Source organism: Electrona antarctica (assembly GCF_951216825.1).
Source record: "Electrona antarctica genome assembly, chromosome: 21".
Lineage (NCBI taxonomy): Eukaryota > Metazoa > Chordata > Actinopteri > Myctophiformes > Myctophidae > Electrona > Electrona antarctica.
This window is the reverse complement of record NC_136802.1, coordinates 29,832,158-29,858,583: the sequence shown is the minus strand read 5'-3', so window position 1 is coordinate 29,858,583 and position 26,426 is coordinate 29,832,158. Positions and strand designations below refer to the sequence as shown.

At 42.7% G+C, this 26,426-nt stretch overlaps 1 protein-coding gene across 6 annotated transcripts; it reads left to right on the top strand.

Annotated features, from left to right (window-relative positions):
- Positions 1 to 179: 179 nt before the first annotated feature.
- Positions 180 to 26,213, top strand: LOC306914212 (DNA helicase MCM9-like). Of its 6 annotated transcripts, XM_079491199.1 has the most exons (16): positions 180 to 312; positions 1,488 to 1,675; positions 2,388 to 2,532; positions 3,398 to 3,504; positions 4,067 to 4,273; positions 5,282 to 5,363; positions 5,908 to 6,108; positions 7,543 to 7,668; positions 8,353 to 8,472; positions 9,684 to 9,858; positions 10,525 to 10,727; positions 18,174 to 18,383; positions 19,138 to 19,220; positions 19,516 to 19,661; positions 23,940 to 24,616; positions 24,683 to 26,213. In XM_079491199.1, exons 2-16 carry the CDS (start codon positions 1,511 to 1,513, stop codon positions 26,065 to 26,067), a joined length of 4,032 nt encoding a protein of 1,343 aa, XP_079347325.1. In that variant the 5' UTR covers positions 180 to 312; positions 1,488 to 1,510; the 3' UTR covers positions 26,068 to 26,213. The 6 variants fall into 6 exon arrangements, with proteins under 6 accessions (XP_079347325.1, XP_079347321.1, XP_079347326.1 ...); XM_079491195.1 differs by having other exon boundaries at positions 23,940 to 26,213; XM_079491198.1 differs by having other exon boundaries at positions 252 to 312; positions 1,485 to 1,675; positions 23,940 to 26,213.
- The last annotated feature ends 213 nt before the right edge of the window (positions 26,214 to 26,426 follow it).

Genomic DNA, 26,426 nt, shown 5'->3' with positions numbered 1-26,426 from the left:
TTACAGAAGACATTTTTTACACAATATTCTAATTCATTGAGATGGAGCTGTATATACAAAATGCCAATTTACCATTGAGGTGCCCACAATGTTTTTATTATTTATTTATTTTTAAATTAATTAATCTAAAGATGTTTCTCTCTCCTTTCTTTCAGCCCAGTTGGTGGCGGTAATGCGTCTCTAAACTGGTTTACCTTCCCGAGATAAAACTACAAGGAAGAAGAACGCGGGAGGTTTGTGTTGTGTTGTTGTCGCTGCCTGGTCATCATGAACACTGCAGGCTGTAGTCTGAACATGTAAATTATGAACTGGGTACGTACTGTACTTGTCTTTATACTTGACACATTAGTCCCGTGTCGTTCCATTGTCATTATGGAGCATGCTGTCACTTGTTTAAAGAAAGACGACACACCGCCGCAATGATATCCGTGTCCTGGGTTGTCTGTGTCGCTGTGTCTGTCCAGCTCAGTGTTTCTCAAACTTTTTAATTTCAAAGCCCTTAAGTTATGGGCCATAACTCCGAGGGTGTACACTTTACAAATCCAAAAAAATGATACAAATGAAATTGACCGTTACGGGTCCATTTGACTCTTCCTCAGAGGTGGAAAGCCTGGTGAGTGACGCGAGGTTTAGTACTTTAGTTTAAAACAGTCGGCAGACAACAGGTGCATTGATTATGTTTATAAATTACAGTAATCACACGTGAAGTTGTGTGTTGTATGCGTTCATTGAGGGACGTTTGCCATGTGTTTTCTGCCGAAACTTTCATTTGGATATAGCTCTGACTGGTCCATAGTATAGCCTTACTGCCGTTGCATTAACATGCGTGCCACTGCCATGTTCTATGGCTGTGAATGCAATGTATGGAATATCAGCCATTCTAGCGGGCTAATGCTACGATAAAGAGAAGGTTACATATCTGACTGATCATCCTGTGTTTTGCTATGTGTTTAGTTAGATGATAAAATAGTGAGGACAAAAAATGAGGACGCCAGTATGAAGGTGTATATATTACTGATGGAGTGAGACAACGAATGGACCACAATAATGGAGGGACAAAAAGCCTCTGGCAGTTTTTGAGTTATAATTTTAGTATTACCTTTGACTGTGCTACCTACCTGTACTGTTAAATGCGTGTTAATAAAGTGTTCATCAATCAATCAATCTGCTCTTCAGCTAGCCTTGGTCTGGCTTTTTTGTAATTGTCAGATATGCAAATGTCAGGATTAATAAATATAAAGTCAAGTCCAACGGATCCAACTACTGTTCAGTAATTAGGATAGGCACACTTGCAGTCTTGCACCATCATGTTCATCTGACTTGCACAGTCATTTTACCATACTCCAGGCCAGACTATTATAGTCTAATTTTATATTTTCTAGCAGACAAGAACAAAGCTTCATCCCACCAATAAATTGATGCGCTCAAAACAACACCGATAATGTTATTAATATTGTACTACACCACTTGTCTCTGTTGTTAAGCAGAATTGAATGGCAACAGATCCAGCATGTCGATAAGTACAGAGCAGAGGGCTCTCATCAGCCAGGTGTTTGAGGCCTACGTGACGGAGCATCATCGTGGTGACATACTGCAGGTTGTCACGGAAACCGACGAGAGCTTACACCATGCAGTCGTCGTTAACGCCATGACGCTGTTTGAAGCCAACATGGAGGTAATGGCAGCAGTAAACAAAATTGCCATATGACGATATATATTTTAAAAAATCACACCGTGTGAAGTGAGGGCCGCTATACATCTTTTATGACGTATCAGACAAAACAAACATGGACAAAACAAACATTAAACTCTGTTCATGTCAATGGCGTTTTTAATGTTTGTTTAAGGAAAATCAAACATTAACACATTTTGGGCGGGAACCCCTTTTGGTGTTTCAAGCATTATGTTATACTTTAGCTATTTATTTAAAGATAGCAGATCTACAAGCTCATAGCGCGGCACCGAGTGCCGTGATACAAGCTTGTAGGTCTGCTATTTTTGAAAAATCATGAAAATGTGGCACAAAATTGTAATATATATTCTTTCAGAGCGAACATTTTTAACTCAAATCTTATCTCAAAGCTTCTGGGGGGTCCCTGGAACTACATATTCTCAGATGGGGGTCGGTGGCCAAATACAGAAAATTGTGGGGCTCCTTGACATAAAATAGTTTGAAAACCACTGACAGAAACATAGGTTTTTCAGAAAACTGTCATGATTTAGAAGACATTTGTAGAATCGAGCTCAGGTCGAAATGGGTTAAACCTGTAGGATGGGCTAGTGCCCCTCAAGCTAGCGCCCCTCAAAAACAAGGACCACACTCGGGATGGTTTAGTTGTTCTCTTTCTAAATTCAAGGTGAATACACTGTAACTTCTCTGGACACAGGTTGGAGACTATTTCAATGCCTACCCCAATGACGTCCTGGCTATATTCGATGAAGCTCTGCACAGAGCAGCAGAGGACATCGTTAAGGGGGCTTCACAGGTGGGAGAGGTGAAGGTCAAACACTCTCTTCACACCCGTATTGCAGGTTAGTGAGGTTTAAGGTTGTTCTGATGTTTTTCATGCCCTATTCCTACTCCTACTCTCAGTCAAGGCAAAGAAAGGATGGAGATGTTCCAATTTGTTAGTGACTTCTTTGATTGTGACTACTTGATTGTGATGTGATTGTAACAAAGGTAACAACCAGGTCTGGAGCGTAGTGTTTGCTGTGGGAGCTTGTTAAGAATATATTGTTCTAGCACAATAGTCCTTTACTTACTCGCGCAAGCAGAACGCGCAAGTACTGCGATCGGCTGTATGTATGTATGTCGGATTGTCTGTGTACTCCACTGGCCAATAAGGGACCACCGTTCTTGGTGACGTAACTAAGGTACGTTTCAAGGTTGGTATAAGGTCAATAACGGTTCTAAAGGATTTAGATTAGCAGAGAGCTCTAGGACTCAGAGCAGCAGTCGTACCAGCAGTGGTGAGCACACTTCATGGTGTGCTCTGCTTGCGCACAAGTAGGCCATACATGGCATACTTGTGTGCAAGGCGCAAGTTGGCATCTCGAGAGAGTGCATTTCTAGTTTACAACTGAGATATACAATATATCGTTCAGCAGGAAATCAACTTCTCAGTTTTAATTAATTTGAGTAGCTTCTCTCAATGACCCATTATAGAATAGCCCAACCAATATCCTAGCTATGCTAAAATCAATTGCCCTGTTGAATTATCAAATGCAGTGTTGTGTATGCACTGGCACAGACTATGACTATGACAGACTGTGGAAGCCTTACATTTTATTATATTGTCTGTTTTTGATTTGACCACAGAAAAGACATACTGATTTTCCAAATGTGTACATTAACCTTCTCTTGTTGTATTCTGTTGTATATGATGCTCTTCTGCAGGTCTTCCAGTGTGTCCAGAGCTGACTAGAGACACAATTCCCAGATCCAGGGATGCAGGACACTTCCTGTCTGTTACTGGGACTGTCATACGCACAAGTGTCACTAAGGTAACATCATGGATAGCATTTTGTAGTCTGTATAGGAGCAACATTTAACACCTTTTAATTAACACAGTGCTTCTCAAAGTGGGGTCCTTGAGGGAGTTCCAGGGTGTCCCCAGTTAAATGATGGATAGCTACCCTTATACGTCTGTAACTCAGAGGTTGTACAAATAGAACCATTTTCTCAGAGTTAAATTTACATTGATTCTTGACACCTAGGCTGGTAATCCAGCATGACAGTGTGTCACGGCCGATCCCGTGTGTCTTCCCCCCCATCTCTCTCCCCGTTTCCTGTCTACATAGTGTACTATCAACTATCAATAAAGGCAGAAAGCCGCAAAAATATCCTACAAAATACGGGTCTGTACTAGCCGGCTAATGAATGTCAAACCGGGGGTCCTTGAAATGAAAATGGTTGAAAATCACTGCTAGAGCCGTAAAAACAAATTCTTTAGGGGGGCCTTGCCATATCTTCTCAAATTGGCTTCCACAGGCTAATAGTGTTAATGTATCTTTATGTAGTGGTCACATCACACTAATTTGTTAAATTACTGTGCGCCCCTCACAGGTCCTGGAGTATGAGAAGGATTACATGTGTGCCAAGTGTCGGTATGTGTTCACAGTGCAGGCTGACTTTGAACAGTTCTACACTTTCGTCCCTCCTTCCTCCTGTCCTAATGAGGACGGCTGTAATTCCTTCAAGTTCACCTGTCTGTCTGGAGGCTCTGAGCCCGCTGCCTGCAGGGACTACCAGGAAATCAAGATACAAGAGCAAGTGAGGACACCTTTAAATTAATTTGTGGCTATGATCCTCCACTTTTATATAATGGTAAAGCAATTAATAATTTAGATTTGAGTTATAGTGGCACACTGGCACATGATGAAGTGTACTGTCAATCAATCAACTTTATTTGTTCAGACTCAGGGTCCAATAAAAACAGACAACATAAAACACTACATACATAGAAGAAACTAACCCATAAAAACATACATTTTAAAATAAACATTCATACCAGTGCTTCCAAAAAGCAGACCGGTACCTTGTGCTACTGAAGCTGGGGTTACATAGCAGCATAATTATACAGTTTTGAGACTCATTGAGCCGACAGATAAATGTATACATTGAAATTTACCCAGGGTATCTGGGCTAAGCTCAAGAACTTGTTTCCAGCCAGGCCCTGCTCATAGAACACATTTCATCGTAGTGGTTGATGCCTTGTTCAAGGGCATTTCAGCGGTGGTAATTTTAACGTGTCGGACGGCTGGTTCGAACTGGGAACCTTCCGGTATCTAGACCGCGCCGCTATCCGTTCGGCCACCGCTGCCACATTAAGTTTCTCAGTAAGGCATGAAAAGTGTATACTCCCACACTACAGAATAACTCACTTGCACTGCTCCACCTTGGTTTTTTCAACAATATCCGCATGCAATCATTATAGGCAACCTGCAATTTATACATGCTTGCTTTCTTAAATTTAACCCACAAGGGGGCGGTATAGAGGGGAGTACTGTGTCTTGGATGGATGTATCAGCTACCTGACCTAGCCTAGCCTTTCATTGTGCCTGTTTATTAATATAATTTATGTATTACGGTTTATTACGGTAAGTAAGTATGCTGTGGTCATGCATGTCATAGAAGACTGACGACATAGATGTCACAGGCTGGTCAAGATCCACAATGAAGCATTTTCTATGCATCCCGAGATCCACATAAGTTCCTACTCATACTTTGCTTACTTCAATCCCAGCACGCAGTCAAGTAAACAACAGTTTGTCCCTACAGGCTCAGAGGCTTTCAGTGGGCAGCATTCCTCGTTCGATGGTTGTCATCCTGGAAGATGACCTGGTGGACAGCTGCAAATCTGGTAAAACATTGCAATGGCATGGTGCTTGAGATTACGCTCCATTTTCGTCACCGCTAAACCCCTTATCCCTAAACATTTTTTAATGATTCAACTAGCCAATCTACATTGACACGCTGTGAGCTTGTAGACTGGCCATTTTAACTATTCAAAAATGTTTTGCAAAATAGTAAAACTAAGACGAAAAATGTTCGTCGACTACCTTTTTTCACTGACGAAAAGTAAATGGAAAACTAAGCTATGATGACTAAAACTAAGACTAAATATACTGACAATTTCATCAACAAATAATAACTAGACTAAAATGTTAGGAAGGGACTAGTGGACAAGAGATCCAGTATAAGTCATTTTACACTTGGTTGCATGCTGAAAATAGCTGACTAAAATCCTATATTTAGTCGACTAAAACTAGACTAACACTCAGACATTCCTGACTAAAATGTGACAAACTAAATGAAAACTATTCAAGATCGAGACTATGACTAAAACTAAAATCTAAATTTGCTGCCAAAAACAACACTGGTGTGTGTCTGTGTATCCCCCCCAGGAGATGATGTAACGGTGTATGGGGTGGTATGCCAGCGCTGGAAACCCCTCTATGATGACACACGCTGCGACGTGGAGCTGGTCCTCAACGCAAACAACCTGGAAGTCAACAACCAGCAGGCCAGCGCTGCTCTCTTCATGGAGGACATTCAGAAGGACTTCAATGCCTTCTGGGAGAGCTACCAACATGACCCCATCTCTGGTACCCTGTTTACCTGTTTATTACCTTTTGTCTCCCAAATTGTCTTAAAGGAACCAAAACAATCATATATATGACCTCTGTATGCAGACAGTCTCTCTCACGCACGCACGCGTGCACGCACGCACGCGTGCACACACACACACACACACACACACACACAAGGCCAAAGGCATGATCCCCTGGCGAACATGTGTACTGCATTGTACGTTGATTGTAATATGAAAAAAAAAACAATGTATTAGACGGTTACTACATGTGGACTCGGAGTGAGTTTTATATTGTACGGAAGGCATGTCCTAAATGTTAGAAAGCCTCAATAAGTCAATGGTCATTAACGGCGGCTGGCCAACTCCAGCCAGGACTTGTTTGACGTTTGAATTCAATTTCCCCACTGTTGTTGAAATGAGAAATCAGAAATGAAGCGACATGAGGCGTAACAAATGGGAACAGAAACAAATTCACAATGTAGGTGTAATGCGGATTGCATAAGAAAATGAAAATAGCATGCATGTAAAATGTGTCTCGTTGGAAAAGACACCCTGTTCTGATGAAACACCTGGTATTGGGAAAATAACAGATTATCAGTCATTGTTCCGACATGATAAAACGGACAACATTATGTTGTCCAGCTACTCTCTATCAATGCCACTGCAGGGGAGATAGAAACAGTCAGCAGCAGTGAGTGCACGAACACACACACACACACACACACACACACACACACACACACACACACACACACTTCCCACTGAAGGGAAATGCTTGTTTTGGCAGACACGCCGGCTCGCATGAAAACAATGAACCCCCACGTGTCATGTAAATAAAAGCTCTCATGACCAAGTTAATCTTTGCCAGTGGGTCACAGTCACACCCAGCCACGCCTACCTATTTACAACACCTCTGGTAAGGAATGTGGATGTATGCATATGTAAGGGATCTTTTGGTGGGGGTGTGAAAATTTACATGACCACTCAATAAGTCCTCACATGCACACACACACACACACACACACACACACACGATGGTGAAACATTCACAAATTTCACAGATTTAATACAACTTTGCTTGACCAGAGTGGTTGATACTCTGAGTAGTTCCATATCAGACAACAAACAAACAAACTAAAATGAGCAGTGATCACATTCAATAAAGATATATATATATTCATTTTGCTCATGCAACAACAGATTATATTGTATAAGAGCTGATCTTGACCGATCTTCCATGTCGTGACGTCATTGTGGAATTCCACTAACTGCACAGAGCTGAGAGAGCAGGGACTTCAAAGGAAGAAAAACCAGACGGGGAATCGGGGACCAGCTCCCTCCAATGCTCCCATGCTAGAGGGACCAGCTCTTGGGTCACTTTGCATGGCTTCATGTGATTTCTCATTTGACAACGACTTTGTGTCCCTCCCTGTCCTCCTCTTCCCAGGCAGGAACCACATCTTGCTGAGTCTGTGTCCACAGGTGTTTGGCATGTATGTGGTGAAGCTGGCGGTGGCCCTGGTGCTGGCCGGGGGTGTGCAGAGAACGGATCCTTCTGGAACCAAAGTCAGGGGTGAGGAAGGGCCTCTCGACGCATTGTGAGCTTGTAGATCTGCTATTTTAGAAAAATAGCAGACCTACAAGCTCGTAGCGCAGTACTCTGTGCCGCACTATATTATATTGAAATTCTTTATTTGGAATACCCCTTGAGATACAATATCTCGTTTTCGAGAGGGTCCACACGTATACAGTCCATACAAGGTAATAACAGAAAAAAAAGGGAAATAAAAAAAATAATAATAAAAAAGAACAAAACACAAACAAAAAACAACACAAAACAGGGTATTGCACTAGACAAGCAGAGTACAGCAAGATGGATCATTTGTTCCGTCAATATCATTGTCTGACTACCATAGGTCAGCTAATAAAATGGAGTGAGATGGTCATGTACAAGAGGTCGAAGTATAAGAAGACAGTGCACTTTTGAACATATTAAAAGATGAAATGGTTCGAATGTGGGTTGGTAAATTGTTCCAATCAGCTATGAGCTTGTAGATCTGCTATGTTTCAATAGCTAAAGTATAACATAATGCTTTAAACACCAAAAGGGGTTCCCACCCAAAATGAGTTCATATCTCATTGTATGTTATCTATGATAAATGAATGCATTTTTAATAAGATGTTTTTAAATATTTGTTATACGGACGGTAGTTTGAAGTGTATTGTTCATTTATCAGGGTTGTGTCCCATTGTGTAGGCGAGTCTCACATGTTGCTGGTCGGGGACCCAGGAACCGGCAAGTCTCAGTTCCTGAAATACGCTGCCAAGATTACGCCTCGCTCTGTGCTCACAGCTGGAATCGGCTCTACAAATGCAGGTACTCCTTCCCCAGGCTAGGCTGATATGATCATGGGGTATTACTGTTATTATTGTATATCTGATTTAACCCATTTAGGCCTGAAGACGATTCTACAAATGCCTTCTAAATCCTGACAGTTTTCTGAAAAATCCATGTTTCATTCGTTCTCAAACATTTTCATGTCAAGGACCCCCAAAAATATATGTATTTGGCCGACGACACCCATCTGAAAATATGTTGTTCCAGTGACCTCCCAGAAGCAAAGATTTGAGTTAAAAATGTTCACTCTGAAAGAATATATTCAAACATTTGGTCCGCATTTTCACGATTTTTCAAAAACAGCACATCTACAAGCTCGTAGTGCGGCACTCGGTGCCGCGCTATGAGCTTGTAGATCTGCTATTTTTCAACAGCTAAAGTACAACATAATGCTTAAAACACCAAAAGGGGTTCCCGCCCATGTGCACACATCCACTGCCCAGTGCCAGAAGGGATAGACACTGGAGCTAGTACAAGTCATTTCTTGTACGCCTCCGGACGAGCCGTTAGTTAGGCTGAGGTGCGCTGGTTTGTCCGATTTATTATTGTTTTGGAGCAATGTGATTCAATATTTAGTCAATGCGATGAGAGGTTCATGGTCCTGAACAAAACAACCAGGTGCCCAACGGAGACGTGCAGGTAGATAAAAGATAGTAAAAAGGTGCTCCTGGATCAATCGGGATAAGACATCAATTGAAAAAATGCGGAGATCCTGGCACACACAAAGTGTCTTCTAAATCATGACAAGTTTCTATATCAGTGGTTCTCAATATTTCATGTCAAGGACCCCAAAAATTATATGTGATTGGCCGCTGACCCCCATCTGAAAATATGTTGTTCCAGGGAACCCCCCCGTTCGCTCTGAAAGAATATATAGTCAAAGATTTGAGGCACATTTTAACGATTTTTCAAAAATAGCAGACCTACAACCTCATTGCGCGGCACTCGGTGCCGCGCTATGAGGTTGTAGATCTGCTATTTTTCAATAGCTCAAGTATAACACAATGCTTAAAACACCAAAAGGGGTTCAGAATGACTTAAACCTAACATTTGGTGTAATCTAGAGAAGTAATGGCCTTAGAGTAGACTAAGTAAAGTCAAATGAAAATCCGAAAACGTACCAAAATCGGGGCACTGCTGATAATTGATTTGTTGATTATTTCATGTCATTTTTGTGTCATTTCGTCCAGGTTTGACCGTGGCAGCAGTGAGGGATGGGGGGGAGTGGCATCTGGAAGCCGGGGCTCTGGTGCTGTCAGACGGTGGACTGTGCTGCATTGATGAATTCAACAGCATTAAGGAACACGACCGTACCAGCATCCATGAAGCTATGGAACAACAGACCATTAGCGTGGCTAAAGCTGGGTATGGGTATTTTCTCTTGCTTAGATGATTTGTTAATCTATAATTGCATTTCTATTTCTATTAATTGTCTTCACCTCGCTTAAATTAAGGAGAATTACTGAATAAAAAGAACGACTTTATTATATATTAACTTAACTAAAATGGAAGGATGCACTAATTAATTATTGTATCCTTGATGCCTAAACATTTTTTTCTCTGCTGTACAGTATGGTCTTTAATCTGATTGTTACTCTTCTTCTGTGTGTACAGTATGTGCAGGGCTTGACAATAACATTTTGAGCAATTGTACATTTCCCATTCACTTGTCTGGGCACAAAAGTAACTTGTCCAGAGCACAAGCACACATAAATACATTTTAAACCAACTAACTGTAAGTTGGTTTTGGTGAAAACATTTTGGATATTAGATGAATATTCTCAGTTTACAAGTTTTAATAGTACTAGAATGTCTGTGATCTTACTTCTTACATACGTACATTTCATGTATTCAAAATACAGTGCACTTGTCCGGAAAGATTTATTGGTTGTCCCCTGATATGTGTGTGTAATCTCATTGTGTACAGTTATTATTACGGGGTGTGAATCTGACTGTCTGTGTACTGTACAGTATGTGTAATCTCATTGTGGTACAGTATGGTCGTGTAATAATCTGCTGTTCTGTGTCCAGCATGGTGTGTAAACTCAACACGCGCACCAGCATCCTGGCGGCCACCAACCCCAAAGGCCAGTACGACCCCAACGAGCCGCTGTCTGTGAACGTGGCCCTGTCCAGCCCGCTGCTCAGCCGCTTTGATCTGGTTCTGGTTCTGCTGGACACCAGGAACCCAGAGTGGGACCGCATCATCTCCTCCTTCATCCTGCAGGAGAAAGGTAGGAACTAACAATGTCCGTCGACTACATTTTTTTTCACTGACTGACGAACACTAAATGGAAACTAAGCTACGATGACTAAAAACTAAGACTAAATATATTGACAATTTCGTCAACAAATAAAAACTAGACTGAAATGTTAGAAAGGGACTATAGTGGACAAGAGATCCAGTATATGTAAAAGACAAGTCATTTTACGCTTGGTCGCTTGTTGGAAATAGCAGATCTACTGCGACGATTGTGAGCTTGTAGATCGGCTAGTGTAAAATGAACCATTACACCAAAACACCTTTAGTCGACTAAATCAACTGTAGATTTAGCTGACTAAAATCTTATTGCGAACGAAGTGAGCACTAACTATAGAAGCTGGCCAAAACTGTCTGTGTGTCACGCTGTAACACCACCCGCCCGCCACCAGAGGGCAACTGAAATTGGAACGATACAGAGGTGTGTGTGCAGTGATGGATCAACCCCTCAAGGCCCTGGCGCTTCACCAAATCAAAAGGCCCTACAGATTCAGCCAATTGATTAATTAATTAATTAACATGCATGCATGCCTTTCGCCGTTTAGCGCATATCCACTACTGCCTGCGCTGCCTGCTGACACACAAGACACAGCCGCACTGGGCACAGCCTTTCCAACTTCAGTCTCTGCTAAACTATTATGTAAGGACTAGGAGATTACTTTATGGTTATTAATACAGTCATTAACAAGAAAAATGCAGCAGCATGTTTTGTCTAAATTGTCTTTGTGGCCAACAAATGTAGCTACATTTGCAAACAATGCTGTTGACCATGTTGTTACATGGTCCATATAACATGTGTGCACCAACAGACAATGCCAATATGCTATATTAATATTAGAACGTTTTAAACGTTGACGACAATGCAAGTTGTGGGTGCAACGTCACTGAAAACTTTCATAATAGCAAATTAGCAATTACATTAATTTACTCACGAGTGCTGAAATCGTGAAATGGAGGATGTAAGAACACACTTTTGTTGCATTAGAGCAGGGTAAATATGAAGTTTTGCGCCAAGGTCTTGTGTTTATATTCCTCTTACATAGGCTGTAGGCTATGATATTGTCGCAACAACACGAACACACGTTGGTCGGTCTGAGAGAGGGGGCCTTCCTGAGCGAGGGGGCTTCTGACGGCGTCGCTTACTCGCTTCCCCTCTGTCGGAGGAGGAAGCGACGCGCAGCCGTCGGGAACCCCCCCAAGCCCCCCCCTTGCTGCTAGTATCAGGCTGCTACAGAAACTGTCAGACTGTCAGACCAAAAACACTAGCGGGGGTTCCTGTGTTGCGTTATATTTTTCGACAGAAGCAACAGTTGTACCTATAGTCTCGTACCGGGCCCTGCAAGCTTTGGGCCCTGGCGCTTAAGCTCCACCTAGTTCCATTGTGTGTGTGTGTGTGTGTGTGTGTGTGTGTGTGTGTGTGTGTGTGTGTGTGTGTGTGTGTGTGTGTGTGTGTGTGTGTGTGTGTGTGTGTGTGTGTGTGTGTGTGTGTGTGTGTGTGTGTGTGTGTGTGTGTGTGTGTGTGTGTGTGTGTGTGTGTGTGTGACACACACACACACACAGGGATAATGTAAATTCACGTACGCCCCTTTCAACACAAAATGATATGCATGAAAGATAGCACTTGACATAATCTCCTCTCTCTCTCTCCCCCTAAGACAAACAGGAGGTGTGGGAGATACAATTTACAATTTAGGCATTTAGCAGACGCTCTTAATCCAGAGCGATTTACATTAGGCAAGAACTTAAGTATGGGAATACATCACATATATAAAATGCATTTATCAAGAAACATGCGTAAGCTAAGAACGTAACTAGAACATATCTATATAATGACACTATACATATTAACTATACATATATACTATACTATGCTATACATATGTACTATGATGTGCTATGACTACATACAATGCAATTATTGTGCTGTCTACATGACATGCTATAAGTCTGTTTCAAATGCTATCTAAGTCTAAAAAGTGCTATCTAAGGGGGTAGGATAAGAGATAGAGAGATAGTGGTATATAGGTAGGCGTGAAAGAGAGATGATGTGAAAGGATAAACATATAAGCAGAGTGCTGTTAGTCTAGTTTAAGTTCCTCCCTAACATTTTAGTCTAGTTTATATTTGACGAAATTGACAGTATATTTAGTCATAGTTTTAGTCATCATGGCTACTTAGTTTTTATTCCGTTTTCCTCAGTGAAAAAAGTAGTCGACGAATATTTTTTGTCACCATTTTGGTCGACGAAATCAAGACTATAAAGCGGTATAAAAGCACTATACATTTCAGCCATTTGAAAATAGCCGATCTGCGCCCAGGGCGGCCTAGCGGTCCGGTCACCCACCTGTGTGTGTGTGTGTGTGTGTGTGTGTGTGTGTGTGTGTGTGTGTGTGTGTGTGTGTGTGTGTGTGTGTGTGTGTGTGTGTGTGTGTGTGTGTGTGTGTGTGTGTGTGTGTGTGTGTGTGTGTGTGTGTGTGTGTGTGTGTGTGTGTGTCACAACAGCTTCGCTTCCCGCGTTTACGCGTCTTACTTGTGATATTTAGTCGACTATAACTAGACTAACACTAAAACATTCCAGTTGACTAAAATGTGTCTAAAATAGGCCGTGCTGCGAGGTCCCTTTTCGTTCGGTTTCGTTCCCGCGTCTTTGGCACTACGATTTCAATGCATATTTCCATAGACAATACCTTCTGGACTTTGGGTTAAAAGTTCTCCGCATAATATCCTGCAGTATTTTGTCACAAGCCAGAAATGTATATACAAGTGTATAACCAAAAAACGAAAATCTTGTGCTGCTGTTTTTGCTTGTAAAATGTTTTATATTGATTTTGGCAACACCAAATCTTTCTCAAATGTCATAAATACATATACCTAACATCTGAAACAAGTATTGGTGCCTTAGTTTACTCATATGTGAATCTAGATCATGAAATGTAGCAAATATGTTAAAGAAAACGCTTCAACTTAAGTGATTGGCACCTAGCTCAATGAAACATACACATAGAAAATGTAGCCAAAAGTTTGTTTCATACATAAAAAATGTCACAACCTACTGTGTAATGAAAGGTAGAAATGAAAAGCAGCCCACCTTGGCCCAAAATGGCTGAAAATCTATCAAAATGTTACCACGCCCCCTAAATTGGAATAATGAAAAAAGGCTAAAAATAAATGCACTAAAGGTCAGAATTATTACAACATATGGTATGAAACATTTATACAAGTACCACAAAGTGTCACAGTATCTGACATTTGCACATCACCCCCCCCCCCCCCCCCCCCCCCCAGCTCAAGTGCAGTTAGTCAGTCCAATATCCAATATGGCCGCCACATAAAACGCTGTAACATTTGAACCAGATGAGCTACAAATGCAGTGTCGATTTTGTGTTTTTTAATCATTAGAAACCCATTGGAATGTTCCATTTCATAATTAAATCTATCTAGAACACTCGGGTTTGCCATTATGGCGTACAGCTTCCTCGCTGTATGCTCCACGACGGAGCCCGCCTTCCTCACTAGCCATTTGCAGCATCCTGTTGCACACACTAAAAGATCTGAGCCTTCTTGAGAAGAACAGAAGATCAGAGTAGTCAGACCAGTCCAACGACCTGTTCAGGTGCACTCCTAGAAACTTGTAGTTGTCTACATTCTTCACTACCTTATGTTGCTGGGAACCGGAGGTACACTCTTGGTCGTGCCATAGTCCACCACTATCTTCTTGGTCTTGCTAGCATTGAGCCAGAGGCTATTTGCCTTGCTCCAGTGCACAACCTCTGTAACCATGTGTGCTCAACAGTGTTGTTACCTGAGATGCAGGTGACAACTGACATGTCTTGTAGTCGAAGTGGAAGTCAGATGTTTATAGGGTGAACAGGAAAGGTGACAGCACTGTGCCCTGGGGAGCGCCCGTGATGTTCACCAGCACCTCTGAACAGACAACCCTGCAGTCTCACATACTGTGGTCTGCCCGAGAGATAGTCTGAGATCCATGCCACCAAACCATGGTCCACCCCCATCAACGCAAGCTTCTGTAAGCAGTTGTGACTGGATAGTTCTGAAGACACTGGAGAAGTCAAAAAGCATGATTCTAACTGCGTTGCCCATGGTGCCAAGGTGTGTGAATGCCCTGTTTAGCATGTAGATGATGACATCATCAAACCCAATGTCCACCTGGTATGCAAACTGAAGGGGTCACTCACCATCGGTCACAATGCAGCAAGATTTCCACAGTTCCTCCCTGTCATCAGGGAGTGGCATATCGTTGGATCAGCAGTTCTGGACAACCTGATCTCCATATATGCCTATACTATATTATTGCGACCACAGGTCGCATTTACTATGAAATTGCGCATTTTCCGTCAGTCAAAATCACTCAAAATTCCCATACATGGGGAAAGCCCCCATATATGGTGCCCATGTCTCATGAGTGACATCACGTGACATGTCATCAATATTGGCCAGCAACTCTACAACTGACCCCAACCCTTATATCTCCATATGGATATACTGTATGTCAGAACCTGTTCTGACATTCCATATGTTGATCCTTCCCCATCCATCCTTCCTCTTCGATGTCTCCCTTTTGACTGATACCTGTCCATGTAAACTCTAGATGAGCCTGCCCCAAAGTTATTAATGCAGCCCGTTAGGGTGAGGTCGCTTCTCGCCCTCAGATTTACTGGTACTATACTATACTATGCTATAGCCTATGCTATACTAAACTATACTGATATGCCAATATCTATGTATGGGTGTACATACTGTAGGTCAGGGGTGCCCACACTTTTTGACTTGAGAGCTACTTTCAAAATGACCAGCTCAGCAAGATCTACCCACCAAATCAATTATTATTATACCATTGCTGAAAATATTTTAAATATGTACCTGAGGGGGCTTCGGAATAGTAGAGTTTGTGTTACATTCTGTACAGTATAAGACAAATGCACTTGGAATGGGAAATAGAGGGGGAGAAATGTTTTGTTTTTTTTAATCGTTTTTTTCCTTCAATATATTTAAATGAAATACTCTTTAGGGGCATGTCATGTGATCTACCTGCACAGCCTTTGTGATCTACTGGTAGATCGCGATCTACCTTTTGGGCACCCCTGCTGTAGGTAGTTTGAATAAGCGGTTCTGGACAACCAGATCTCCATATATGGAGATGGTGTATACACTACACTACACTACACTATACTGATACGCCCATACCCATGCATGGGCGTACATACTGTAAGTAGTTCTGGACAACCACCTATCCAATCAACTCGACACCGGACATATTAGTTAGTTGGTCATACTCCTACTCATACTCTATCAATAGGAATGTACTGAACTCCATTACTTTCATTTTGTATTGTTTTAAAAAAATTAAATGTGTAACATACAAAGGTTGCTTTTTTTAGGCTGTTCCTAAAGGTGTTCTGGGTGAAAATGTTGAATACGTTTTTTGGGTATAGTGGCCATATATATAAAAACATATATTAGAGTTTTCTGGATAGATGTACTCATAAATCGGAGCATTTCAATGTGTTCTAATGCTTTTTAAGTTTGTCAAAAATGTCAAAAGTTCACTCGTTTTCACTTAGTGCCATCTTGTAAATATGCAATTTAAGGTTCCAGACACACTCAATCATAATTATAAGCATTCCAATGTGTTTGTAAGGGTAAAAAAACATGAAATAGACACAATGTTTGCATTTGTAGCTCATCTGGTTCAAATATTACAGCCAAAACCATTTTAGGTATAGCAGCCATGGATTTGGCTGCTATGGCGACCCCAAAGGTTGCCAGCTTGGGCGCCCTAGCTAAATCCAGATTCTGTGACACTTGAATAAATGTTTCATACCATATGTTGTAATAATTCTGACCTTTAGTGCATTTATTGTTAGTCTTGTCCATTTTTTGCATTATTCCAATTTAGGGGGCGTGGTAACGTTTTGATAGATTTTCAGCCATTTTGGGCCAAGGTGGGCTGCTTTTCTTTTCTACCTTTCATTACACAGTAGGTTGTGACATTTTCTATGTATGAAACATAAGCTTTTGGCTAAATTAACTATGTATGTTTCATTGAGCTAGGTGCCATCACTTAAGTTGAAGAGTTTTCTTTAACAAATTTGCTACATTTCATGATCTAAATTCACATATGAGTAAACTAAGGCACCAATACTTTTTTCAGATGTTAGGTATATGTATTTATGACATTTGAGAAATAGTTTGTGTTGCCACAATCAATATAACACATTTTACAAGCAAAAACAGCAGCACAAGATTTTCGTTTTTTGGTTATACACTTGTATATACATTTCTGGCTTGTGACAAAATACTGCAGGATATTATGCGGAGAACTTTTAACCCAAAGTCCAGAAGGGTATTATCTATGGAAATATGCATTGAAATCGTAGTGCCAAAGACGCGGGAACGAAAATCATTTTTTAGGCACTTTTTCTTGGGTCGCAGCACGGCCTAAAACTAAATCGGTTTGTGCTGACAGGCTATAGCCTATACCTACTCTATCGGCTTACCTACTCTCTCTTGTTCTTTATCAGGCAGGATGATTGTATACGTCTGTATATTTTGTATATTTTATTTTGTGTTCTGCACCAGGTGGGATGATTGTATAGGTGTACACCGTCTGTATTCTTTTATTAATATTTGTTTTTTTTGTCATCAAAGTTTTTTATTGATTTTACAATAAAGCATACAAAATACACATGACTTACACAAAAGAAAGAGACAAGAAAAACAAACAAAAAATAAAACGCAACTAGCAGTCAAAAAAAAAAACCCCAATGGACAACACCCCTGGTTATACAGTGATTATATCATCTGTAATGTATTACCAATTACAAATTGTTAATGCAACCATCCTTTAATATACAAATAAAAGTAGTCCCATATTTCATGGAACTTTCCTTTGACATTGTTCCTCCTGGCAATTGAGTATTCGAAGGATGCAGTTGCCGCCATAAGTTGGGTCCTATTAATATTTGTTTAAGGGTGTCTTTATTGTGATGTTACTCTTCTGTAACTGCTGCGTTCACACGGGCAGATACAAAGATGCAAAGCTACACAGCATATGTGTAGCTTTGTATCTGAAGTTGAAACCAGCTCATCAACGTTTTTGTTAGCCTGGCTTGGCCATACTAATATCACACTGCGTATATGCTGAGGGCAATTTTCTTCGTGATTCGTGTCTGGCCACTGCGAGGCTACGTTGTTGTAGCTTTTGCAGCAGCTACAAACATCTGATGCATCTTTGCATCTTCATGTCGCTGGCTTCCATTGACAATGAATGGTAGACTGTATCTTTCACCCGCCCTCGTTCCTGCTGTGCTGTCTGGTGCCTGAAGGATCAACGAAGGTATCTTATCTGTCTGAGACGGTTTCCATTCATTTAGTGCCTGATTCCTCATCCCTGCCCCAGGAGAGCCCAGTGATTGTTCTTCCTCCTCGCTGTGGCCCATGGAAAAGATGAGAGCCTATTTCTGCGTGATAAAACGGCTGCAGCCGCAGGTGTCCGAGGAGGCCAACGTCATCCTATCACGCTACTACCAGCTGCAGAGGCGGAGCGACAGCCGGAACGCAGCTCGCACCACCATCCGCATGCTGGAGAGCCTCAGTAGACTGGCCGAAGGTACGCAGAGACACATTCATTGACAGAATTACTACTTTAAAGGACCACTTCACCACTTTTCAACTTCTCTTCCTATAATTGGTCCTAACTAATGTTCATGATAAAATACCACCATTCTTTCCTACTCAGTCTGTGTCTCATAGGAGGGCTGTGGGCAGTTCAGAAACCCGTCCACCAGTGACATCATCGGTGGTGAATCCAAGCTAATAGAAACGGCAGGCTTTCTTTTCCTGAAAAGTTGCAAAGCAAAAGTTGAAGCCATCGTTCTCACGATAATAAAAATCTAAATATATTTTAAAACAAATCTTGTTTAAAAATAAATCTGCCTAATGATGATGTCACTGGTGGACGGGTGTCTGAACTGCCCAAAGCCCTCCTATGAGACACAGACTGAGTAGGAACAAATTGTGGCGTTTTATCATGAACATTAGTGAGGACCAATTATATGAAGAGATGTTGAAAAGTGGTGAAATGGTCCTTTAATGTGTGTGTGTGTGTTTGTGTGTGTGTGTGTGTGTGTGTGTGCGTGTGTGCAGCTTGTAGATCATCTATTATTATTCGCCTCTTTTAGAAAATGTTCTATAATGACATAAAAGTCGTTAAATGTGTCTGTGGATTTTATAAATATTTAATCACTGAAAAAAATGGGAAACTGCCTCAAAAGTAATGGTTTTGGACATACTGTACAAGTATGTTGCCTTACAGAGACGATATGATACAGTGTGATTATCATGAATGTGTTTTTCCTGTACAGCCCATGCTAAGCTGATGTACAGAGAGACAGTCACCATAGAGGATGCTGTGGTCGCTGTCTCTGTCATGGAGTGCTCCATGCAGGTGAGTAAAGTCAGCAAACATCCTTGAAGTATGTCTGTCTATGTCCAGTCATAACGTGTGCATGCGTAGTACGTTTGTATTTCCATAGCCAAGCCACTAATAGACTTTTTCAAGAAGTGATACTTCTTGCCACCTGCAGTATTATTAACTGATATACAAACCCATGTTGTGACCTTATAGATTTTCTATTTTTAGCAGAGTTGACGTTTCTTTCGCTGCATCCTCCCTAGGTTCAATTCTCCACCATTGAACCGTTCTCTGGTATTCTTTGTTGTGTGTCTGGTCTTGTCCCCAGGGTGGTGCATTACTGGGAAACGTGAACGCCTTACACACCTCCTTCCCCGCTGAGCCCCGTCAACAGTATAGAACACAGTGTCAGATAGTGCTGGAAGGCCTCAATCTGCCTCACTTACTCAACAAAGACATGGACAGACTGGACAGGTGAGGATTCGCTTTATCTACACAGAAAGTAGCCATTTTCTTTTAGGACTAGTTGGGTCTTCAACTATCGATTACTTTCTTAGTGATCGATTTACTTTCTGAATTAATTAAATAATCGATAAGCTAAAATCAGATTGATCTTTTTATAATCGTATAATTAGTGTGACTAGACGTCTAGAGTTCGGGCCCTCACACACTGGCGACAGGCGACTGCTGCTCAGCACAATTTGGGTAATTATGGAGATTTCAGATTTGTATCTGTGGACAATGCACTGCATATTTTGTCATAGGCTGTTTTATTTGTGGATATAAGAGAAGGTGTAATAGTAGTGAGTACCAAAACGTATTGAGTATGAACATGAACAGTGAGGTAGGTAGTTAGCAGCAGTAATTGGGAGCAATGAATGTAATGAGCAGGGGGACAGTGGTTTTAAAGAACAGTACAAAAATATCTTCAAGAATGAATGAATAATGAATGTCGTCAATGATGAAGGATAATTAGTCCTTAGGAATACAGGTAGTATAGGTAGGCAAAACATAAAGTGTAACAAAGAATGAGACAGTTGCAACTGTTTGTAGTCTATAGCAGTCTACCTAAACAAATAGTGGAAACACCCAAATGTAAGAAAGAGGGCAGTGTGTTTGTGCATGTAAACATGGGCACACAACAAATGTACATTGGTTGATGTAAACACAGGGCATAGTGACATACTATGATTGTAAAGATGTGTGCAACATCAACAATAACTTAAAAAAGGATACAAAGTGTGACGTTTTCTGTTTGCATAGCAGCAGTAGAAGTGAAAATGTGTGCAACATTAACAACAATAACAAAATAATGATATAAAGTGTGTTTGTAGAGCAGCAGTAGCAGTACAAATGCCGGTCTTCTTGAAGTGCACATCTGAGAAGTGAGATGGCAAGTGTGTCTTTGTTAGTGGTGTTGGTAGTTGTTGTGCGCACACACACGCACACACACAGCAGCAGGGGAGTGTAACTTAGCGGGGGAGGTGTGACACTGGTACACACACTTTGATTGATTGATTGATTGATTGAAGAATTTATTAACAGTTTGCAGAATTACAGTACATTTCAAGCACAAACTCAATACAAAGGCTGTTAACTGTGAGTGGACGACCCAATTAAGCATTACACTTGTTTCCAACAGGGTCCACCATGTTCAAATCATCAAAACATTTAGAGACGTACAAATAGACACTTCTATAGACAGAACAGGAATTCATCAAAAAAGAATTCATCAAAAAGGAGGTAAAAAGGGAAAAGAAAAATATACAGTGAGGGGAAAAAAAGGGGGGGGCGGGGGGGGGGGGATTCACGTTCAGCTCCGTTAAATTGTTTGTTTTCCTTGGAGGAGCTGCGTTGGGTCCCCAAGTCGGCTCCGTGGCCGTACCTTGAGTTGGCTGTGTGGCCGTGACCATCTCTTGTGTTGTCCTTGCGTTGGGTCCCCAAGTTGGCTCAGTGGCCATACCTTGAGTTGGCTGTGTGGCCGCGACCGTCTCTTGTGTTGTCATTGCGTTCGTGTTTGAGGGATTCCGATTTTACAGGGGCCAGTTTCGAATTGCAGCCGTCCGTAGGTGCCCTTTGAGAGCGGTTTTGAAAGAGTCAAGGGATTCGCATGTCTTAATGACAGTTGGTAGGGCGTTCCACATTTTAGTGGCATAGGAGCGAAAAGAATTTAGTCCCTTGTTTGTGCCGAATCTGGGTTGTACATGGTTCGTTGCACACACACACACACACACACACACACACACACACACAGAGGAGTGAGCTCTCTCTTCCCTTACATTTCAATGTGCTGAAGTCACACACATTGGCAATACATCACATAGATAGAAGTAGTCATCATGAAACATGCGTAAGCTAAGAACGTAACAGTGGAATATAATGAAACTATCAACTATACATACTATATTGTGCTATACATATATACTCTAAACTTTCTAAAGTGCTATGACTACATCCAATGCAATTCTAGTGCTGTCTACATAACATGCTATAAGTCTGTATCAAATGCTCTCTAAGTCTACAAAAAGTTTTGTGTAAACACACACACACACACACACACACACACACACACACACACGCGGGGGGGGGGGGGGGGGTTGTCAACTTGTCATGCATACAGTCCTGAGTGGAATACGCTTTCAGCGTACAGTTTGTAATGTCCACGTGTAGCGCGTGCGTGAAATAGCACACACAACACAACAGTGTGCATGTGCGTGTGAGGCAACGTGCGCAGAGTAAATGGTGAGTTAACGTAAGGGCCATGATGGAGGCTCAAAAGGTGGGTTTTCAGACTACGGCGGAAGATTGGAGTGGAGAGAGAGACACACACACACACACACACGGGGTGGGGTGGGGTGATGTGGGGATTTTGTCATGCCTGCGGTCCTGAGTGGAATACGCATTCAGCGTGCAGGTTGTAATGTACACGGGTAGCGCGTGCGTGAAGTAGCACATTAACGTGCGCAGAGTAAATGGTGAGGTAACTTTTGCCGGCGTGTTGTTGCTGGTGGTGGCCGTCATGGGTCTAGTCAACACGACATGGTGTGTTTGTCGATGCGTACTGTTACTTTCGCCTGTCCAGCACAGGACAGCAGCCAGAGGGGGAGGGGGCTGAGGTGGTGTGGAGCAGAGGCAGCGAGGTAGGACATTGAAGGGTTGGAAATCATCCCGGGCGCGTGGTTCATGTAACGCGTGTGTCACTGTGTTGGACTGGCCCCATGAAGTGAATGGAGTTGGCGTAACTCGGCAAAATAATGACGATTTTGACGTAGGCTGGTGGTCTTGCGCAAGAATGTGTTATTTCATAAAAATGCGTATTGTACTGTAAATATGACAGTTGCATGGATGCAAAGTAGTGGTTGATGTCTGGACAGGCATGCTGTTGGTGTGGTTTGGTAGGAGAAGGCGGACAAAGGATGGGGTGTTGCGCTGTCTATTAGGGTGGCAGGATTAACCAGTTTAGCCCTATTTTATACCTCTACTCATACAACTGTGTCACAAAAATAGCACAAATAGCCACTCTACAAGCTCACAACGCGTCGCCTTGAGCTTGTAGACACAGGGTATCTTGCGTCACCCCTTATCCCTTATCCCTAAACTAATTTGCCATTTTTTACTATTTTAAAAAACCTTTTAAAATAGTTCAAATAGCCGATATACAAGCTCACAATGTTTCGATGTAGATCGGCTAGTTTAACTATTTTAAAATGTTTTTTTTAAATACAAAAAAATGGCAAATTTGTTTAGGGATAAGGGTGGCGCTAGATGGAGCCTGTAGAGCAGGGGTTCCCAAACTGTGCTGCGTGCACCCCTTGTGGTGCGCGAACGCCCTCTAGGGGGTGCGTGACATGAAACCGCATCTCCGGCCGATGGGTGAGAACGGGTTTGCCTACGTGCTAATGGGGGGATCATTGAAAACAAAGGCGGCTTGCATGCTGTGGTTTGCTAATAACAGAAATTTGCATGCACATGGGCTGCCAAAGTAGGCTATCTTTTGTTGTTTTTCTTGTTTTTTCGCCACATCTCTTCGAAGTTAGACTGGGCAAGCTCTAAACACCAACGCTTTCTCTCTCCTCTCTCGTCTCATGTTGATTCAATGCTGTGCAGCCAGCGTGCTGCGCACATGCAGTGAGGCAACTCGAGGCGCAAACACTCCTGTCCCCTCTTAAAAGTTTCCTTCCATAAACTTCACTTGAAAATTACGTTTAAGAAACTTTAATAATTATGTTGCTTCAATGCTTCTCTGCTTCTCTGCTTCTCTGCTTCAGTGCCAGGCACAGCGCGTCTCTCTGTCTCGAGACTCCTCGACAACTAACTCCATGCAGAGAGTTAGCCCCGCCTCTGCAAGCCACAAGCCCACAACGCGTCGCTGATGCAACGCGGTATAGGCTTGTAGATCAGCTCTGTTCCCTGCGTGTCTATTAAAGGGAAGAAATTAAATAAATGGCGTGCGACTGCGTGTCTGTGGGAACCGATAGAGAGAACCGAAATTGTATTATTGTAATGGGTACCCGGTACCATAGCACGTTTGGTTCAGTACATGCTTGGTCCTGAGGTTCGGGACCCACCCCTAACCAGAACGCACCAAATTAAAAATGCAGCAATGATGCAACTTCACCTCCCAATCGCACCGAGTGTACCGAACTACGTAGTGTGAATGTGCCCTTAGTCTTCACTGGCTCAATTGTCTCTGTCTGTCCTCACACTTTTTTAACATTGGGCTAATTCTTTATTTTGCTTTGTGTCCCCTAGCCTGAAAAGTGTTAGCCCGGGCTCTGATCATACAGAATCGCAGATCCTTCCGCCCCACACCCCAACTACTCCCGACGACAATGACGTCACATCGAACAGAAGCCTGGACTGGTTCCATTCAATAGCAACCAGCGAATCGTCGTCTTCCCTGAACAACACCTCTCCCACCATCACGTCAACGCAGCAAAACATCAATAGACAAGCGAATTGTACGAAATCACCAGAAACTGCTGTGTTACCACAAAACCACAACAACCAGACTTCAGCACAAGTCCAGAAAGTATCGAAAATTGGTGACGACACATCGCTGGGCAGCAAATCCACGTCGAATGGCGCACCCTGTGAAGTAGCCAGCACTGTTTCAGAAGAGCAGAGGAGGCACAGTGAGGCAGAGAGACAAAAGGAGAACTCTACAACATTGCGGAAAAGAAGGAAACCCGATCGAGAGAGACGGAACCAAAGAAGTGAAGTGCTGCCACCGGCTGATTCAGAAGCTCCAGCCTCAGTGGTGCAGAAAGTCTCCAAGAAGCTGCGAGATAAACGAATGAAGGAACTGCAGGTGAGTCATCACCGCCAAAACGATGGCGAGGAAGGAGGAAGGACAGCAGGAGGAAGCAACACCAGGAGAGATAGTTTAGAACAGGAGTTCTCCTGGGACGCCCCCATAGCCCCCCAAGGTAGCAGCACCAGGAGAGATAGTTTAGAACAGGAGTTCTCCTGGGACGCCCCCATAGCCCCCCAAGGTAGCAGCACCCCCGCAGTGGGAAAGAAATGCAACTCAAAGAACAATTCAATCGTTCTGTGCTCTGAGGAGGACGGGGAGTTTGAGAGAGAAAATGGGAGGAATGACAAAAGGACAGAGAGTAAGATTGTGTCTACTGATGGGGTTCAGGATAAGACGACGGGGTCGGACCTGCACGGCATGTTCTCAAGTTTCAACTTCAAACCAAGGGAGAAGATTAACCACAAGCAGCAGCCAGAATCCACTCACCTGGACAACATTGACTTTAAGGCAGACAGCCGCAAAACAGCCATGGTTAACAATCCAGAAAGTACATCTACAATCACTCTGAACTCGGCTGCCCCAACAAGAGCGCCACCCAGACCAGGGGAGGGTCAAGATAGGCAACACCAAGATTTGCCAGCCGGTGGCATCGGTGTAGAAGTAGTAGCTGATAAGCGAGAGGGTGGCACTACTCATAAGCCTAATGTAGATGGGAAGAAGGGAGCTAGGAAGGTGGTAAGAGAAGATAAGAGGGATTCAAGAGAAGCTGTGGGAACAAAGCTCTCTGAAATAAGAAAAGGGGCCTGTTCTCTCCCCGGGAGCGACGGCACACAGCATAAACGGCAACAGCTGCTAAACAAACTCACTAGCTCTGAAACGAGACCACATACTTCCAACATTTCGGCCTCTAAACCTAGCTCCACCATTGAGCCGCTGATTACACCACCCAAACCGGAAAGGAGCAAGCCCGCTGTGGCCACCTCCACCTTGGCCAAGCTCTCACGCTTCTCCTTCACGGGCCCCGCAGAGCCAACGCCTGTATCTGAGAGCACATCTACGAGACCCAGAGAAGTCCTCCAGACTGTGTCCAACACGGATATCACTGCTAACTTCTCAGGTTCTAAAGAACAGAAGTCTTTCACAGCTATTAAAGACCACCGAATGTCCTTAGCACCCAACGGACAAGTAACCACAGACAGTGAGACGGGATCACCGCCAGCTCTTGGCACACGGCCTGCACCAGGGTGGCAACCCAACATGGCTTCAGCAGTCCCAAAGCAACCAGCAACGTCCCAAAGTAAAACTGTACCTCAGTATAGTGCTGTTAATAGCCACACATCACAGCAAGACGTTACAAATCACATTGGTGTTCGCAGCAACACAGTCAAATTGACAATGACCAATGGTGGCCGTGGTGACAACAACGGAGCAGATGCCACCGTTGGGAGCTCTGTTAACTCCAAGAAGAGGAAGTGCTTCGAGCTGGCTCCTCCATCCAGTAGTGGAGGTCTGGGATCCAAGGGCCTCTTCTCTGAACTGTCCCTGTTCAACTCTGAAGACTTCAATGATGACGATCTTGACGTTGACTGGGACACAGAGGCTGAGAAGAGAGCCAAGGTCTAAGCGTGCGTGCGTGCGTTTATCATGTATGTCAGAAACTCAGAACCCATTTATTGCAATTTATTTCTGCAGTATTCATTTCTGTATAAAAAAACAAACCATGATGATCAAATTATTTTTGTAATGAAAGGACATAAGACAAGAAGAAATATCCCTCTCTTTTCTCTAATATATATATACCGGTATAGGCCTAGTATATGTCTTTTCTTTAATATGTCTTTTTCTATATAATATAGAAATACAGTTTGTGTTTTTCTCTGATATACAGGCCCTATAGGCCTATCTCACAGAATTTCCCCGCCCCCTTTCGGAGCTAGTGGTGATAGCGTGACGTCACTCCATAGACTACATGTAGTTAACAG